This window comes from Mytilus edulis, chromosome 13, assembly GCF_963676685.1.
Source record: "Mytilus edulis chromosome 13, xbMytEdul2.2, whole genome shotgun sequence".
Lineage (NCBI taxonomy): Eukaryota > Metazoa > Mollusca > Bivalvia > Mytilida > Mytilidae > Mytilus > Mytilus edulis.
This window is the reverse complement of record NC_092356.1, coordinates 71,049,945-71,070,393: the sequence shown is the minus strand read 5'-3', so window position 1 is coordinate 71,070,393 and position 20,449 is coordinate 71,049,945. Positions and strand designations below refer to the sequence as shown.

Here is a 20,449-nt window from a genome sequence, read left to right as displayed (position 1 = left end):
TGTATCAAAGAAACATAAAAAACATATGGCACTCACACAACATCTTCCTATATCTAAAGCACATCAGAAAAAAGGAAAGACAAGAATACAAACATGTTTTACAATAGCACCGTAACGAGATGCATAAGAACAGAGCTACGGCAAGCGTACCAAAAAAACACCAAAATGGGAAAGGCATTATAAAATAGAATATTAGGTCTCTCGTCGAAACTTGTCGCATGGCAACCCTGTAAAAACATTTAAAAAGAGACAAATCAAGGGAAAAAAGGAGAGAGACTGAGTGCAAAAATGTAACGTTCTTTGTCATGCATGCTTAATAAAATACTCATTTTAGATACCAGGATTGAAATTTTATATTTACGCCAGACGTGCGTTTTGTCTTAAAAAGACTCATAAGTGACGCTCGAAAACAATATGTTAAAAAGACCAAAGTCATATATATATATATATATACAACTCGTCTAAATATCAACCCAACAATGTTAGATCTGTAAATTTGCTTTCGCAAATTTTTGGTTCTTCCCTCGCCGGGATTCGAACCCATGCTACTGTGATATCGTGACACCAAATCGCCTGCACTGCAGCCGTCCCGCAAGACCACACGACCACCTGGGCTCTCAAAAAAAGAGCTTTCGCTGGCCGTGTGTTACCTTTCCTCGTAAGTTTTGATCTAGCGGCGTACTACAGTACATGATATATAAGGCATGAAGATGTTATTGTTACAGATCAGCTAAATTATCTATAGTAAAGGATCCTACAAATTAATGTAATATACAGTCACAGAATATAATTATATTTATAAGTACGTCTGAGTCAGTGACAACTCTTCAACAGATGTATCCATCGGATCGCCATCAATGATGGTGATACATGGCTGTGTACATAATGTATATACAACTCGTCTAAACATCAACCCAACAATGTTAGATCTGTAAATTTGCTTTCGCAAATTTTTGGTTCTTCCCTCGCCGGGATTCGAACCCATGCTACTGTGATATCGTGACACCAAATCGCCTGCACTGCAGCCGTTCCGCTAGACCACACGACCACCTGGGCTCTCAAAAAAAGAGCTTTTGCTGGCCGTGTGTTACCTTTCCTCGTCAGTTTTAATCTAGCGGCGTACTACAGTACATGATATATAAGGCATGAAGATGTTATTGTTACAGATCAGCTAAATTATCTATAGTAAAGGATCCTACAAATTAATGTAATATACAGTCACAGAATATAATTATATTTATAAGTACGTCTGAGTCAGTGATAATATATAAAAAAGTTTTGCCAAATACAGCTAAGGTAGTCTTTTTCTGAGATAAACATCCTTAGTATTTCAAAAATTCAACGTTTTATTAACAGTTATTTTATAATTATGAACATATCAATTCTAACTCAAGTCAACACAGAAGTTATGACTTTTGGGCTGGTGATACTCACAGGGAATTAAAACTCCATCAACAGTGGCATCGACCCAGTGGTTGTAAATAAACGCAAAAGGAACTGGAAAGCATCATACAAGACCATCGACAATTTGTTTAAACTCTTACTACATTTTCCATTGATTGGACCATTCTGTGTATTTATACATCGTGCAAAGCCAATTAGAATCACGTTTGCTTATGTTGTACTGTTATACCACTGTCCGAGGTTAGGGGAAGTTTTTGGATCCCGCTAACATGTTTAACACCGCCACATTATGTATGTATGTGCCTGTCCCAAGTCAGGAGCCTGTAATTCGGTGGTTGTTGTTTGTTTATGTGTTACATATTTGTTTTTCGTTCATTTTGTTTTTGGTTTACATAAATAAGGGCGTTAGTTTTCTCGGTTGAATTGTTTTACATTGTCATTTCGGGGCCTTTTATAGCTGACTATGCGGTATGGGCTTTGCTCATTGTTGAAGGCCATACGGTGACCAATAATTATTAACTTCTGTGTCATTTTGGTCTCTTTTGGACAGTTGTCTACTTGGCAATCATATCACATCTTCTTTTTTCTTTTTTTTTTTAATTTTTACACCAAAGTCAACTCATAATTACATGCTAATTTTGTGCCTACATTCCTTTATGCTTTTATTAATTCATGAACTGCTTTTGGAACCATAATTCCCTAACGAACTTAAATACACTCCACAGAAAACAGAATAAAAATATCTATAAAACACCATAATGTCATTGTTAATGTTAAATTAGAAAAGAACATATGTTGCATCGTATGAATGCGATTTTATTAATTTGTTTAATGACTGTTGTAGAATTGTATGTAATACTTCATTGTACCATATGTCAATTAAACATAAAAATGTAGCGATGTTATGATTCAGTGAAGTATGCAGGTTTTAATGAATCTTTTGATAGCTTATTCTGTGAGTGCAACTGAATACATTGGCGTTTACCAATATAGAAATGTTATCAATGAAAATGGACTATTGTAGAAAGATACCATTAATGTTTGTTTGATTCGTGGTGATAAGGGTTACATGGTAAAACAAAATAAAAAATGGTGAGTTGATCGCCAGGACCTAATTAAACGCCAAAAAAAAAAAACACACCAAAAACAACCTTACAAATATGAATCGAGGTCAATTGTACAATAACAAAATACTTTACGCAAAGAAAAATCCAAAACGGGAGCAAACTGTTTTTTTAATATTTTTCCGTTTGATTTAAAATCAGTGGACATATATACAGTTCAAAGAAGATCATTTGTTTTGAAAAAAAGTTTTAACATGACAGAAATCCTGCTGTATGAGGACGAATATTTCGTGATATGTGGACCTGGCTGAAGGCTAAATATACCATCATTTGTTGATCCTTTAATTTAAACAAGGTTATATATATTTCATTTTTGTTATTACTTTTTTTCTTCAACAAAAACAGATATTTTGATTGATTAAAATCAAATCATATAATTACTTATGATTTGTAATGTTCATGTTAAATTAAAATGGCAAACGTTACCCTCTTGTTCTTGATTTCCCGTAGGCATTTTTAAAGTGCTTTCTTATCTAATTTTGAATGAAAATAATGCAATTAATCTACAGTTATTCATTAATGTGGTGTTTGTTTTAAATATCGAGCCTAGTATATGCATGATACCAAAACTTACGAACATAATACATGGCAACTAGATATTACATGTATGATTCACTAGCTGTCACAGCTTGAAGAAGAAACATATAGTTCTAATGGGAATTAATATATATTTTGTATATTTAAAGATGACAGAGGCAATTTCAAATTATTGCAATTGGCAAAAATACTTTAAATCTATATTAGAATGTACATTATCACAGCGCCATATAATTACTCTGAGATTCTATTAACAATTTATTTAATATCGTAAAGCTACCTATACTTATATCTCATTGATGTACACCCCACACAAATGCATACCGTATACACAATAACAACGAGACCAATAGTAATGCAAGTCAGAATCAAGCCATAGCTTATGCCAGTAATATTAATGTCTTAGAATATTATTTCAAACCAATAATTGTGCACGTTCAAAAAAATTATCTCTTCAACTATTTTCTTTGAAATAAATATTCAAATACAAAATGTCTTTATTTTCAATATTTATTACAATCTGTGTGTTAAAAGTTTTTTTTAAACCTTTTATTGATAAGAGTAATATCTTTGCTACATATTAATATAAAAAAAACAAACAGAAATCATGTATATCAAAGGAGTTCTTTTCATTGATTTGGAGTGTTTCACACAGTACTCAGCACCATAGAAAAAAAGACTGACTAAAACGAACCCTCCAAAACAGGGGGTGATTATACATATTTTGCTCTACTAAAACTTCGTACGCACCATTCTTTTATTCGAAATAAGACTTTTTGATAAATAGTTTATTGTCTTGAGCAAATAAAACATTTTTCAAGTTGTGTCTCATCAGATTGAAAAAAAAACTGAAAATCTTTTTTTTTTTTTTTTTTTTTTCTGTTAAGAGAATTTCAAAATAATTTTATGAATAGGTCGTTTCGAATGTTGTACATGTATTCAATGGTTATAAAACTGGTACTATTGACGGTGTGTTTAAGTTAAAGAAAGGTGAGCGCGTCTATATTAGGTGTTCTTCGAGTTGTAATGCTAAAAAAATCTACAGTGACGCTCATAACTACAGTACCTTCTCGGGATATCTCAAAGCTAAATAAAAAGTTTTTTGGTGTTAAATTAGATCCATGCGATCAACTACATTAAAAACCGACATGAAACATATTTTAGAATTTTTTACAATGACAACCTTATCACCACGTATCAAACATACATAACTGGCATCTTTCTACAATAAACAATTTTCATTGATAACATTTCTGTATTGATGAAATTTTATTTTTGTCAGAAGTATACACAAATTTCTCACAGAATAAACTTTAAAAAGGTTCGTTTATACATATTCTATATGAGTTTATTTATACCTTTCTACTCGTCAATTTGAAAGAAATGTACGACATGGCCATTAACAGCACACAATCATTTTACAAATTCATGTTTTACAAGATTAAAATGCTGTGTGACTGCCAATGACACAACTTTCCATCAGATACCTAATGTTCTATTTTATAAAGTTATCAAAGGTACTAGGATTATAATTCAGTACGCCAGACTCGCGTTTCATCTACATAAGACTCATCAGTGACGCTCATATCGAAATATTTATAAAGCCAAACAAGTACAAAGTTGAAGAGCATTGAAGATCCAAAATTCCAAAAAGTTGTGCAAAATACGGTTAAGGTAATCTATGACTATGTTGACTACTGGGCTGGTGATACCCTCGGGGACGAAACGTCCACCAGCAGTGGCACCGACCCAGTGGTGTAAATAGTTATCAAAGGTACCAGGATTACAATTTAGTACGCCAGACGCGAATTCATCTACATAAATAAAGGCAACAGTAGTATACCGCTGTTCAAAACTCATAAATCCATGGAAAAAACAAAATCGGGGTAACAAACTAAAACCGAGGGAAACGCATTAAATATAAGAGGAGAACAACGACATAACACTAAAATGTAACACACATAGACAAAATACCACGAGAATAACAAATATAACATATATATATAACATCAAAACCAAATACATGAATTTGGGATAGACAAGTACCGTGACACGTCTTATCGCAATGTGAATTTACACTAAAAAATAAGAGAAAACAAACGACACAAACGTTATAATGTAATACACACAGACACGAACTATAATATAACTATGGCCATATTCCTGACTTGGTACAGGGCATTTTTAAAGGAAAAAATGGTGGGTTGAACCTGGTTTTGTGGCATGCCAAACCTCGCACTTTTATGGCCATGTGAAATATAACATCAAAATGACAACACAGGACTACAATATAGATAAATTGGAGAACAGAATTGACAAAGAATCACACGAACAACAGCCAACAAAAGGCAACAAGTTCAAAATTTTAATACGCCAGAAGTGTATTTGTCCACACAAGACCTACGTGTGACGCCCAGATACAAAAGTTTGAAAGCCGAAACGAGTACAAAGTTGAACAGCATCGAGGACCAAAAGATGAAAAAGGTTGTGCCAAAAACTGCAAGGGTTTTCTGATAGTTACCAGAAAATCCCTATAATTATGAATAATTTATACTTTTGCAAACAGTAAATGTTATAAAATGAATATTCAAAAGATGTACGTGATAAAACTTAAGTATTAACTAATTACAGGAAACAACTGAAATACATTTACATAACCAGACATTTGAAACACAAAAGTAGACACATCCGAATAAGTTTAAACCTCTGCCCCAAGTGACGTCCTATTTGAAACTGAAAAATGACGAAAAAATGACGTCATTTGAATTTGTAAAACAGATCATCAAAAAATGAAAAATGACGTCACATAAGAATGAATAAGATAGAATTAGGATTGATTTAAGACTAAATACTGATATTGCATTTAATAACAAAGCACATTTTAATACTTATTAATATCAAACTAAGGTATCAATTAACTATATTATAAAACTATGTCCGGTTTGTTTTGAATCTAACTTGAAACGTAAAATATCGTACTGATTACGTTGAACGAAATCAAATCTGATAAATGAAGGCGGTGATTAATTTTCTTTACCACAACACATAAATATAATAGAAAAGACGTCAACACATTTGACAAAATCCGATGAGAAGTACAAATATAACATTAAACATTTAAACTAAATACATGAATTTGGGATAGACAAGTACCGTACCACGTCTTATAGTAATGCGAGTTCACACTCGGCAAAATAGTCATAATCAGGAATAAGTCACGTTTGGTAATTAAAAGATTAGACAACATTATGACAAAACACAATCTACCATGTGGTAAAAATGTCCTTAGCTAATTTGGTCAACTACACATCGTATGGATCCACCAAAACGTGATGGTGTCCATAAAATTTACGGAGTGTCAATTTTAATCTACTTCCTCATAACTTTGTTGGAGCAGTTTCTGCGTAAGGAGCACACTCCTGTATATGAAGTCCGTATAGTGTGAACAAGCACGAGAATAACGTATCAATTGTGATATGTAAACACCATACGAAGGGGCAGAGGGTATGTTACTGCTGAGAAATGGGAAATTGATAATTGGGAAGTTGAAATCGTCCCGTTTATCATAGATTTTCGTGTGAAGTCGTCCATCTACGTCAATATTGATGAAAAGATCAAGGTATGAAGCAGTCCGTCTAGTATCAGTGGTATCCTTAAGACTAATTAGTGACGCTCATATCAAAATATTTAGTCTGTCACCTAAGTGACTTAATGTGTTGTATCTTTTACCGTCAATGTATTTGTCAAACTCGAAAGCCTTTTTATCTGGATCTATACAAAAAAAGATTAAGTTTCTAACACAATACTTAGTCTTGGTATGAATAGAATCTTCTAATTTAGGCTCAGAAAAAAAACTTCAGCTACTGTCCTGATGTAAACGACGATATCAACACTGCGCATTTTAAATTAAAGACATTAAATTGAACTTTTCTTTAAGTGTCCTCTTTTTAACACTTTTTTTCAAATATTTTCAAAAACACAAATAACGTCAATCTCGAAAACCTTTTTATCTGGATCTACACACAATCATATTAAGTTTCTTATACAAAACTTAGTCTGGATATGAAGTTATCTTCTTTTTGAGACAGATAAAACAAATACGCATTATATTAATAATGAGTTATCCCTCTTTGTACTGGTCATGTCCTTTCGTTATATTTTCCCCTCTATATTTGACTGTCTAGCTATTGCTGATGAAGTAAGGGACGACATCAAAAGTTCAATGAAGGATAAAAAACTTAATTCAAATAGTTTTTTCACTGACCCCCCTACCCCCCCTATTAACTTAATTTGGGAAAAACTGATTGACCCATATGGATATATGTAAAAATCAATGTCGGATAACCAAATCTTGCAGCAGTTCAACAAACTATTTGAATTAAGTTTTTTATCTTACATTGATCTTTTGATGTCGTCCCTAACATGCCGAAATAAAGATGTTTTATTTTACTACCTTGTGATCAGTGCCGATTTTGAAAGACTTAAATATACATGGTCTCTTTAGACCTAAGCTAGAGTACTTCATTAACACCAAAGGGCAAGCCGTTGATGGTTATTACTATTTTCAACAAAACTGTTAAAAACTATACTTGACCCCCACTGCAATATCACAACAATATTAAACTTCGTACTCATTTTGCCATTTTTTTCTAATTTAAGCGTCACTGATGGTTATTATATAGACGAAACGCGTACCAAATTTATCTGGGTGAGTTAATGTATATTGTAAACCAAATAATTTTCAGTATGTCTGACTTTTAGTACTTGGAGAAAGACATCCAAGAACCACGTGTCATACAAAGTAAACGCAAAATAATTTTTTTACAAGCTATTACAAATTAACACGAAAAGGGTAAATATATCTTTTTACCATCTAATGCCACCATAAAGCTTTAATTATTCAGGTATATATGCATAAAAGAGCTCATCTTCAAGAATGAAATGATAGTTGATGACAGTGATCTCGTCCGTTTAATTTCATCTACAGTCGTCCAGTGTTATAATGTTTTTACAACATCATCTACCAATAATATGTCTTGTTTTAAGCGGACAGATATGTGTTGTGAGCAGTTTATGTAGCTCTAAGCTTGGTAAGTTAAATGTGTCTTGAGCAGTTTATGTAGCTCTAAGCTTGGTAAGTTAAATGTGTCTTGAGCAGTTTATGTAGCTCTAAGCTTGGTAAGTTAAATGTGTCTTGAGCAGTTTATGTAGCTCTAAGCTTGGTAAGTTAAATGTGTCTGTGTCTTGAGCAGTTTATGTAGCTCTAAGCTTGGTAAGTTAAATGTGTCTTGAGCAGTTTATGTAGCTCTAAGCTTGGTAAGTTAAATGTGTCTTGAGCAGTTTATGTAGCTCTAAGCTTGGTAAGTTAAATGTGTCTTGAGCAGTTTATGTAGCTCTAAGCTTGGTAAGTTAAATGTGTCTTGAGCAGTTTATGAAGTTCTAAGCTTGGTAAGTTAAATGTGTCTTGAGCAGTTTATGTAGTTCTAAGCTTGGTAAGTTAAATGTGTCTTGAGCAGTTTATGTAGCTATAAGCTTGGTAAGTTAAATGTGTCTTGAGCAGTTTATGTAGCTCTAAGCTTGGTAAGTTAAATGTGTCTTGAGCAGTTTATGTAGCTCTAAGCTTGGTAAGTTAAATGTGTCTTGAGCAGTTTATGTAGCTCTAAGCTTGGTAAGTTAAATGTGTCTTGAGCAGTTTATGTAGCTCTAAGCTTGGTAAGTTAAATGTGTCTTGAGCAGTTTATGTAGCTCTAAGCTTGGTAAGTTAAATGTGTCTTGAGCAGTTTATGTAGTTCTAAGCTTGGTAAGTTAAATGTGTCTTGAGCAGTTTATGTAGCTCTAAGCTTGGTAAGTTAAATGTGTCTTGAGCAGTTTATGTAGTTCTAAGCTTGGTAAGTTAAATGTGTCTTGAGCAGTTCTTTCATTCGTTTTTTAAGTGTTTTGTTATTTGATTTTGCCATGTGATTAGGGACTTTCCGATTTGATTTTGCCATGTGATTAGGGACTTTCCGATTTGATTTTGCCATGTGATTAGGGACTTTCCGATTTGATTTTGCCATGTGATTAGGGACTTTCCGATTTGATTTTCCTCTGAGTTCAGTATTTTTGTGATTTTTACTTTTTTTATGTAGCTTTCAGCTTGATGAATTATATATGTCGTGAGAAGCTGATGTACCTTTTCGCTTGGTAAGTTTTATGAGTCGTGAACAGCTCATTGACCTTATAGCTTGGTAAGTTTGTTGAGTCGTAAGCCGCTCATGCAAATTTTAGCTTGGTCAATCTATATGAGTCGTGATCAGCTAATGTACCTTTTAGATAGATAGTTTATGATTCGTGATCAGGTAATGTACACCTGATTATAGTATTAATATAGAACCAGCTATATTTTTTATAATTGATTTAGATCTATTTTCATTTTTAGTCTTATATTTCAAAGTGCAAGTGAAATATGTATTTTTGATTAATAGACTGTAAAGGATAAAGTGGAGTAAATCAAAAGAAATTGATGTTTAAAGCTTGAATCATATAATGAAATTCACTTTTGAAAGCATAAACATAATTTTTATCTTACAAAACAAAAACTACAATTGACAGCTCTGGTCTTTAAACCTTTTTATCTATATTTGTAGAAAACTCATTGTTTGATGACCTTATTGGAATGATGTTAAAGCTGAAAGGATCAGGTACTAATTATTTAAGCTATATATTTTGTTCATGTTCCCCTCTTCTTGACTTTTTCCATATCATGTCTGCTATTTCCTATTCGTATATCAAACACCAAACCTGATTTGGTACATTATTTTTATAATTTCTTTTTCTCGTTTTTCTCTTAAAATGAATAAAAGACGCTAAGCGCTATTAATTATAAGTTGTATATAATTTGAGAAAGAAAAAAACACGATTAATTGTCCTGAGTAAAAAAGTATTTAGCAGATTTTGTGTTAATCTGAAAAGGAAATCAGACGAATGTATCCTTATGATAATGACTAAACAAGGCAACCGTATACATAAACAAATAAAATGTGTTGTAATCTCATTTCAGGGCATGGAGGACAAGGAAACACATCGACACAAAAAAATATACCTGCATTTACAGCCTACAGAAATTCTATACAAAGTTTATCGTCCAAGGCTATTGTTAAGTTTGATAAGCTATGGACTAATACAATGAATGCGTACGACGTTACTACGGGTGTCTTTACTGCTCCGTTAAATCTTTTGGAATTTCGAGTCCACAATGGTTTTCAACTTCCAACTGGTTTAAGCTTGGTACCTAAGATGAGTTTACTTGAAATTAAATATTTGAACTGTTACAATACTTCAAAAACACTCAACTGGTTTGAGATTCATTTTTCTTGTTTTATGGTATAGAATACAAAAGGTAGTAAGCAAAAATTAGAAACTCATCTTCACATAGTAATCGGTAGTTATGTGTATATAGGTGTGTAAAATTGTCAATAAACATTGGATAATAAAGTGTCTTTTAGTTTCAAGAAGCAAGTTATCAAGAGTGTAAGTGAAATAGATTAACATAAAAATAAGAAGATAAATTAATATAAAAGTAAGAAGTTGCGATATGATTGCCGATGAGATTACTCTCCACAAGAGACCAAAATGACATGTAAATTAACATTTTTAGGTCATTGTGCGGCCTTCAACAATGAACAACATTCAATCCGCATAGTCAGCTAAACAAAGACCGAACTGACAAATGCTTACATATTCAAACAAGAACCATACAGCCTGATGTGTGGCCGTACAACGAATGAAAAAATAAATATGTATAAAAAAGAAGATGTGGTATGATTGCCAATGCGACAACTGTCCACAAGAGACCAAAATGACACATACATTAACAACTATAGGTAACACAAACAGACGATAACCACTAATTTAATTGCTCATGACTTAGCACATTCCCTTATATAATGTTGCGGAGTTAAATTTGTGTGAAAGCGCCAATCCCCCTTTACCTGGTGCAAAAGTACAACATAAAAGCAATTATTAAAAATTAGTAGAAAAAAGATTAAGCAACACAATTCTCGTTAAAAAAAACCCATGGGACAATGACCCTAAGAACACAAGGGTATTGGTGTATTTATAATCTAAAACAAACCCTGGGACGATGACCCTAAGAACACAAGGGTATTGGGGTATTTATAATCTAAAACAAACCCTGGGACGATGACCCTAAAAACACAAGGGTATTGGGGTATTTATAATCTAAAACAAACCATGGGACGATGACCCTAAGAACACAAAGGTATTGGGGTATTTATAATCTAAAATAAACCACGGGACGATGACCCTAAGAACACAAGGGTATTGGGGTATTTATAATCTAAAACAAACCATGGGACGATGACCCTAAGAACACAAGGGTATTGGGGTATTTATAATCTAAAACAAACCCTGGGACGATGACCCTAAGAACACAAGGGTATTGGGGTATTTATAATCTAAAACAAACCATGGGATGATGACCCTAAGAACACAAGGGTATTGGGGTATTTATAATCTAAAACAAACCATGGGACGATGACCCTAAGAACACAAAGGTATTGGCGTATTTATAATCTAAAACAAACCATGGGACGATGACCATAAGAACACAAGGGTATTGGGGTATTTATAATCTAAAACAAACCATGGGACGATGACCATAAGAACACAAGGGTATTGGGGTATTTATAATCTAAAACAAACCATGGGACGATGACCCTAAGAACACAAGGGTATTGGGGTATTTATAATCTAAAAACTACCATGGGACGATGACCTTAAGAACACAAGGGTATTGGGGTATTTATAATCTAAAACAAACCATTGGACGATGACCATAAGAACACAAGGGTATTGGGGTATTTATAATCTAAAACAAACCATGGGACGATGACCCTAAGAACACAAGGGTATTGGGGTATTTATAATCTAAAACAAACCATGGGACGATGACCCTAAGAACACAAGGGTATTGGGGTATTTATAATCTAAAACAAACCCTGGGACGATGACCATAAGAACACAAGGGTATTGGGGTATTTATAATCTAAAACAAACTATGGGACGATGACCCTAAGAACACAAGGGTATTGGGGTATTTATAATCTAAAACAAACCATGGGACGATGACCCTAAGAACACAAGGGTATTATGGTATTTATAATCTAAAACAAACCATGGGACGATGACCATAAGAACACAAGGGTATTGGGGTATTTATAATCTAAAACAAACCCTGGGACGATGACCCTAAGAACACAAGGGTATTGGGATATTTATAATCTAAAACAAACCATGAGACGATGATCCGAAGAACACAAGGGTATGGGGGTATTTATAATCTAAAAAAAACCATGGGACGATGACCCTAAGAACACAAGGGTATTAGGGTATTTATAATCTAAAGCAAACTATGGGACGATGATTCTAAGAACACAAGGGTATTGGGGTGTTTATAATCCAAAACAAACCATGGGACGATGACCCTAAGAACACAAGGGTATTGGGGTATTTATAATCTAAAACAAACCATGGGACGATGATCCTAAGAACACAAGGGTATTGGGGTATTTATAATCTAAAACAAACCCTGGGACGATGACCATAAGAACACAAGGGTATTGGGGTATTTATAATCTAAAACAAACCATGGGACGATGACCCTAAGAACACAAGGGTATTGGGGTATTTATAATCTAAAACAAACCATGGGACAATGACCCTAAGAACACATGGGTATTGGGGTATTTATAATCTAAAACAAACCATGGGATGATGACCCTAAGAACACAAGGGTATTGGGGTATTTATAATCTAAAACAAACCATGGGACGATGACCCTAAGAACACAAAGGTATTGGCGTATTTATAATCTAAAACAAACCATGGGACGATGACCCTAAGAACACAAGGGTATTGGGGTATTTATAATCTAAAACAAACCATGGGACGATTACCCTAAGAACACAAGGGTATTGGGGTATTTATAATCTAAAACAAACCATGGGACGATGACCCTAAGAACACAAGGGTATTGGGGTATTTATAATCTAAAACAAACCATGGGACGATGATCCGAAGAACACAAGGGTATGGGGGTATTTATAATCTAAAACAAACCATGGGACGATGACCCTAAGAACACAAGGGTATTGGGGTATTTACAATCTAAAACAAACCATGGGACGATGACCCTAAGAACACAAGGGTATGGGGGTATTTATAATCTAAAACAAACCATGGGACGATGATCCTAAGAACACAAGGGTATTGGGGTATTTATAATCTAAAAACTACCACGGGACGATGACCTTAAGAACACAAGGGTATTGGGGTATTTATAATCTAAAACAAACCCTGGGACGATGACCCTAAGAACACAAGGGTATTGGGGTATTTATAATCTAAAACAAACCATGGGACGATGATCCTAAGAACACAAGGGTATTGGGGTATTTATAATCTAAAAACTACCATGGGACGATGACCTTAAGAACACAAGGGTATTGGGGTATTTATAATCTAAAACAAACCATGGGACGATGACCCTAAGAACACAAGGGTATTGGGGTATTTATAATCTAAAACAAACCATGGGACGATGATCCTAAGAACACAAGGGTATTGGGGTATTTATAATCTAAAACAAACCATGGGACGATGACCCTAAGAACACAAGGGTATTGGGGTATTTATAATCTAAAACAAACCATGGGACGATGACCCTAAGAACACAAGGGTATTGGGGTATTTATAATCTAAAACAAACCATGGGACGATGATCCTAAGAACACAAGGGTATTGGGGTATTTATAATCTAAAACAAACCATGGGACGATGACCCTAAGAACACAAGGGTATTGTGGTATTTATAATCTAAAACAAACCTTGGGACGATGACCCTAAGAACACAAGGGTATTGGGGTATTTATAATCGAAAGCGGAATCGACAAAACATTCAATTTTTTTATTTAGAAACACTTTACTAACAGAGAAACACACAGATGCATGAACAAAAAGGACAACCATGCTGTTTCCTGATAAATAGGTTGAACCATTTTTGTTTTACTTTTTGTAGTTGATTTGCTGCATGGCAAACTATGTGTTCACTATCTCTCTCAGTCATCGCTGCTTTTTGGAATTTTTTATGTTACCTTGTTTTATCTCCATCTAAATGTGTTAAAAGATAAAAATGGTGTGCGACTGCCAATGACACAACTTTCCATCAAATACATAATGTTCTATTTTTCTTCTAAAATAATAATATAAAAAAAAAAATCTTTTATGCTATTACTTATTTTGTGAGCGCTTTTTGAACCATAATTCCCTTACAAAGTGTCAATGAATTTCAGAGAAAACAGAAAATAATTATTTAAAATACCATAATTACATGTCAATCAAACGTGAGAATGAAGCTCTTCTATAATTCAGTGAAGTACGAAGGTATTAATGGATCTTTATAAAGTTATGTCTGTGAGGAAAATTGTGTATACTACTGAAAAAATAGGCTTTTATCAATGAAAATAGATTCAAATAATGTATGTTTGACACATGATGTTAAGATTTGCATTTTCAAAATATCTAAAATATGATGTTTTATTTAGTTTTTTGTTTTGTTGTGTAGTTGATTGCATGGGCTATACAAAAATTAAATATGAAACCAGACCAAACCTAAAATAACAAAAATACCGAACTCCAAAGGAAATTCGATGGGGGACACAATTTTTTTGAGATCTTAACCTTCTTCCGTTTGATTCATAATAGGTGGAACTATAAACTTTTCAAACAAGATCATTTGTGTTGAATTTGTTTTTAAACATAACAGAAAACCTGGTGTATGAGGAGCTGACTGAAGGCCAAATATACCATCATTTGTCGCACCTGTAATTTAAAAAAGATTATATATATTTAATTTATTTTTAGTACCTTTTCTTCGACAAATACAAAAATGATTTGCTTGATCAAAATCAAATCAGATCTGAAAATCAATCGTTTTTGCAATCTTCATGTTTAATTGAAAAGGTTAATGTAACCACTTTTTTTATTTCCCTTAGCATTGGATATGAGTTTTTATCTTATTTTGAATCACAATTATGCAATTAATTTCAGTTTACAACAATGGGATGTTTGATTTAAGTATCGGAATTATAATATGCGTGCTAACATAAGTTACAAACATAATAAATTGTAACCAGATATTACATGTATGATGTACTGTCACAGCTGGAAAAAGAAGTTCTATTGGAATTTTAAATATATATTTTGTGTTAATTTTAAAAAAAAGAACCAATTTCTAAATATTGCAATTTTTCAAAGTGTCATACAAATAATCTATATTACAATGTACATTATCACTGCGTCATCTGAGTACTGTGAAATTTTACTAACAATTTATTCAAATATTGCAGCTTCCTATATTTTTGAATACTGATTTATCATTGATGTGCACCCCAGAAATATATACCGTATAGGAAACAACAACGAGACCAATCGGAATGTTGGTCTTCTTATTCAAAAGGCGACATAATCATAGCTTATGCCAGTAATATGACTGTCTTAAAATATTATTTCAAACCCATGATTGTGCACGTTCAAAATAATTGTCTCTTCAACTATTTTATTTGAAATAAATATTCAAATACAAAATGTTTATTTTCAATATTCATCACAATCTTTGTGTTAAAGGTGTTATGTTTAACCTTTTATTGATAAGAGTAATGTCTTTGCTACATATTGATAACATAAAAATAAACAGAAATCGTGTGTACCAAAGGAGTACTTTTCGCTGATTTGGAGTGTTTCACACAGTACTCAACACAATTGTAAAAAAGAACAGACTAAAAGACATATAACTGTGAACAAAACACAAAATAGCATTTTGTTATTTCATATTAATATAGATCTGGTCTATATACCAGCTTTGATTATTTGGAATATCTTTTAATTTTCACTTATTCGTACTACATTTGTATAAACTTCAAGATTTACCTGTATTATTAGAATTGTTTTCAATAGTGCTTATTTTCGAAGGGTTAAATATTTCGCAGTGGTGTCTTGTCATGGCTTTGTTTTAACTTGTTTGTTTGCTTTTTGACCTTGAATATTTGTCCGTAGTATTCAAGGAACTCTGCATTTGCATTCAGATATCGCAGATCAAATTTATTCGTTCATAGTGTGTTTATTTACGTTTTTTGATTGAGTTAAGCCTGCCAATTGATATTTTATCGCGTGTTTTTCTATTTTGTGATTTTATGCTATTGTTTAGAAAAAAGGAGAAGGTTTGGGACCATTAAAACGTTTAATCTCGCTGCAAATGTTTGCACCTGACCTAAGCAGGAATCTGATGTACAGTAGTTGTCGATTGTTTATGTAATTTATACGTGTTTCTCGTTTCTAGTTTTTGTATATAAATTAGACCGTTGGTTTTCCCGTTTGAATTGTTTTACACTAGTAATTTTGAGACCCTTCATAGCTTTTTGTTCGGTGTGAGCCAAGGCTCCACGTTGGAGGCCGTACATTGACCTATAATGGTTTACTTTTATAAATTGTTATTTGGATGGAGAGTTGTCTCATTGACATTCACACCACATCTTCATATATATATATAGAAAACTAAAGAGCGACCAACACGAACCGCTCCAAAAATAGGGTTGATTATACATATTTTGATCTACTAAATTTGTACTCGCCATTCTGTTATTTAAAAACACGAATTTTCAATAAACAATTATTGTTTTGAGTACAAAAAAAAAAATTTTCAAATTGTATCTGAGATACTGTAAAACTAACGGAAAACCTTTTTTTTTTTTTTTTTTTGGATTTTCCATTCAGAGAGTTTTTAAAATAATTTTAAGAATAGGTGTTAATGTATTTTAGATGCAGATATATTTGCATTAAATAACTTTAGAATTTGACTAGAGTTTTCAAGATTGTAAATATTTGCTGCATATTTGCATTTTTGTTTTGTTTTTTTCTTACCTTTTCTGACCAAACACGGCCAGTGAGGAATAAAACACGTAGAGACATTATCAAAATTTGGTGCTAGAGGAACATTTTTGCACAACATTATTATTCAAAACTACTATAACATACTGTACTCTTGCTTTATTAGGAGGGATTTGCATCGATATCAGTATATGGCAATATTTTTTCTCAAGTTAATTGTTCTATGTCTATTTACCAGGACGTTTTCCTGTGAATTAATACTTAAAATAGTAATAACTTAAATTTGCCAAATATTGAAAGAGAGGAACGAGAGATACCAGAAGAACAGGAAAACTCTTAGATTGAAAATAAAATGACAACACCATGGCTAAAAATAAAAGACAAACAGACAAATAATAGTACAGAAGACACAACATAGAAAACTAAAGACTAAGCAACAGGAACCCCACCAAAAACTAGGGGTGATCAACACTATTACTGATTGCAAATATCTAAGTTTTCAGAGTTTGCAAGGAAGTTTTTGTTTGCAAATAGGTAGGCAGCTGTACACATATAGATTTTGGCAAATTTTTTATTTGAGGCGCTATTGACAGGAATAATTTACTCATTGTGGTACTTAACACATTGACTAAAATTTATTTGGCTTGTTAAAATTTTCATGAAATTTTGAAAAATATTTCATTCGACCCTTTGATAAAAGTATAAGAATTTCAAAAAAACTTTTTACCACACATTTTTCTCGAAAAAAACCCATTGAATATATAGGAGTTGTGCAACACAAATTTTTAATCAATGAGAAGCTTAATAATACCAAAACAATAGAACGTGATTAAAACCTGAAACTGGTTTTTACAGAGCTATCTCCCTGTAGTATTCTGTACCACCGTAATCAATAAAAATAACAATTTACTCTCAAAGCAGAAAAATTCTTATGGCAAAACAATAAAAAAAACTGGAAGGTGAAAACGGAACCTTCGTTAAAGCAACTGAACCTAAATATGATATATCTATTTGTGATATAAGACATAAACAGATCGTTTCACATTTTATATCGACGTCCGTTCATGAACTTGGATTTCAATCTAAATTTACCGTTTTGAATTGACGTTCCTAAAGTTTATTTTTAGAATTCGAAGTAAATGTTTTAATAGAACTTATACTGAATGAAATCCCCTCAGAGTAAAGATTAAACACTTAACCATTAATATGGTTTTCTTTAAGTATCCTTTTGTGTTCATTTATTCTGCTTTCAAAGATAAAATGACAAATCGTCAAATAACGGCAACAGTAGCATACCGCTGTTTGAAAGTTCATTTTTACCTCTTCAATGTGTTTTTCACAAATCAGGAAGGAAAACAGATTTCAAAAGAATAGTTCATGTCATCGTATCAAGGCACATGAACATGTCTTACTTCTAATTTAATCATGAAAGTAAGGTTCAATTACTGGTAAGAAGTGCATGATCAATTGTTCTTTATACATATTTATTGAATGTCTAAAATTTAATACATGTGATGCGTTGTTCATCAAGAATGTTATAAACATGATTTGATAATCAATATGTAGCTATAAACGTAAAATATATAACACATTATTTAGTCTTAATGGAGAAAACATTTTTCTTATTTTTGTGCTTTTACACATTCCTGACCGGTGTGAGAAAAAAGTATTTTTGTGATTTTACTTTTTACACTTGTTGCAGTTGTGGTATCTAAATATAGAATGCAATTTTGATTAAGGGTGTTAGGAAGTTTTAGGTAGACAATGTAACGGAAAACAAGTCGATTACAAAACAACAAAATCAAATACATTATAACTTTTTATTTAGCTATGAGATATCCGGAGAAGGTACTGTAGTTATTATTACTACTGTAGATTTTTTGACCATTACAACTCGAAGAACACCTAATATAGACGCGATCACCTTTCTTTAACTTGAACACAACATCAAAGGAACCAGTTTTATGACCGTCGCCAATCGTAAAACTTCCAGCGGTATTTGTATCATTGTGCCATAAATGAAGAAATAAGCTTTTTCCAGACACTGACATCAGAACTGCAGCAAAATGATAAAGACCAGGTATTGGAGCAGTAAAGACACCTGTAGTGACGTCATATGCGTTCATGGTATTTGTCCATAGCTTATCAAACTTTACAATAGCATTGGCCGATGCAGTTTGTGCAGAAGTCAAATAGGCTGAGAAGGCAGGTGTATCTTTTTGTATCGATGCGTTTCCTTGTCCTACATGCCCTGAAATAAGATAACAACACAATAATGATTTCTATGTACAAAGTTGCCTTATCATAACAATACAGTCGTCTGATTTCCTTTTCAAATAAACATAAAATCTGCTAAATGCTTTTTTACTCTGTACCAACATTTTCTCAAATGATATGCAACTTATTTGTTAATAGCAATCAGCATCATTTTGAATATTCAATTACATTTTTATAGACATACGTGAAATACAGATTATGAAAATCAGAATAGGTCTTTGATATATGAGTATGACATATCAGACCCACTATGGAAAAAGACAAGGAGAGGAGAACAAGAACAAAATGTATGAATTAAATCATTTATACCTGTCCCTTTCAGCTTTAACATCATTCCAATAAGGTCATCAAACAATAAGTTTCCTACAAAAATAGATACAAAGGTTTAAAGATCAGAACTGTCAATCGTTGATCTCGCTTTCAAAAGTAAATTTCATTATATGATTCAAGCTTAAAAACATTAGTTTCTTTTGATTAACTTCATCTTATCTTTTGCAGTTCATAGATACAAAATCCAATTTCACTTGCTATTCAAAAAATCTAACAAGAAGAAAATAATAGACCTAAATCAACTATAAATATAAAGCTTATCATATTCCAAAAACGCAATAATGTCCAACAATATGTACCACTACATGAGTTGATCGCGACTCATATAACCTACCAAGCTTAAAAGTACATGAGCTGTAAACGACTCATTTAAATTACCAATCTAAAAGGTAAATGAGCTGCTCACAACTCAATAAGCAAACAAAGCTAAAAGGTACACGAGCTGTTCACGACAGCGACATTGGCTGCTCATGACACATAATTTTCTTAGCAAAAAACTATAAAAGATTCCCAAGACACATAGAACTTACCAAGCTTGGAACTACATAAACTGATAACGACACATATATGTCCGCTTAAAACAAGACATACTATTGGTAGATGCTGTAGTATAAACATTATTGCACTTGTCGACTGTAGAGATAACTAGAAAAAGATTTTTTATATACATATGTACCTGTCACCACTTTATCATGCTTCTAGTGTCATTAAATGGTAAAATGATACATTTACCCTTTCCGTGTTCATTTGGAACAGCTTGTAAAACAAACATTTCTGAGTATAGTTTGTATGACACGTGGTTCTTGAATGTCTATCTCCAAGTAACTGATGAG

General features: G+C 32.7%; 2 protein-coding genes across 2 annotated transcripts; one reads left to right on the top strand and one right to left on the bottom strand.

Moving 5' to 3' along the window:
• The first annotated feature begins 8,016 nt into the window (after positions 1 to 8,016).
• On the top strand, positions 8,017 to 10,433 carry LOC139500533 (uncharacterized). The gene is made up of 3 exons (XM_071289282.1): positions 8,017 to 8,155; positions 9,692 to 9,745; positions 10,105 to 10,433. Exons 1-3 carry the CDS (start codon positions 8,068 to 8,070, stop codon positions 10,431 to 10,433), a joined length of 471 nt encoding a protein of 156 aa, XP_071145383.1. The 5' UTR covers positions 8,017 to 8,067.
• Positions 10,434 to 18,815: 8,382 nt separating this feature from the next.
• LOC139502140 (complement C1q-like protein 3) lies at positions 18,816 to 20,247 on the bottom strand. The gene is made up of 3 exons (XM_071291516.1): positions 20,147 to 20,247; positions 19,596 to 19,649; positions 18,816 to 19,260 (listed from the first exon to the last, which is right to left on the bottom strand). Exons 1-3 carry the CDS (start codon positions 20,232 to 20,234, stop codon positions 18,830 to 18,832), a joined length of 573 nt encoding a protein of 190 aa, XP_071147617.1. The 5' UTR covers positions 20,235 to 20,247; the 3' UTR covers positions 18,816 to 18,829.
• Between the last annotated feature and the right edge of the window lie 202 nt (positions 20,248 to 20,449).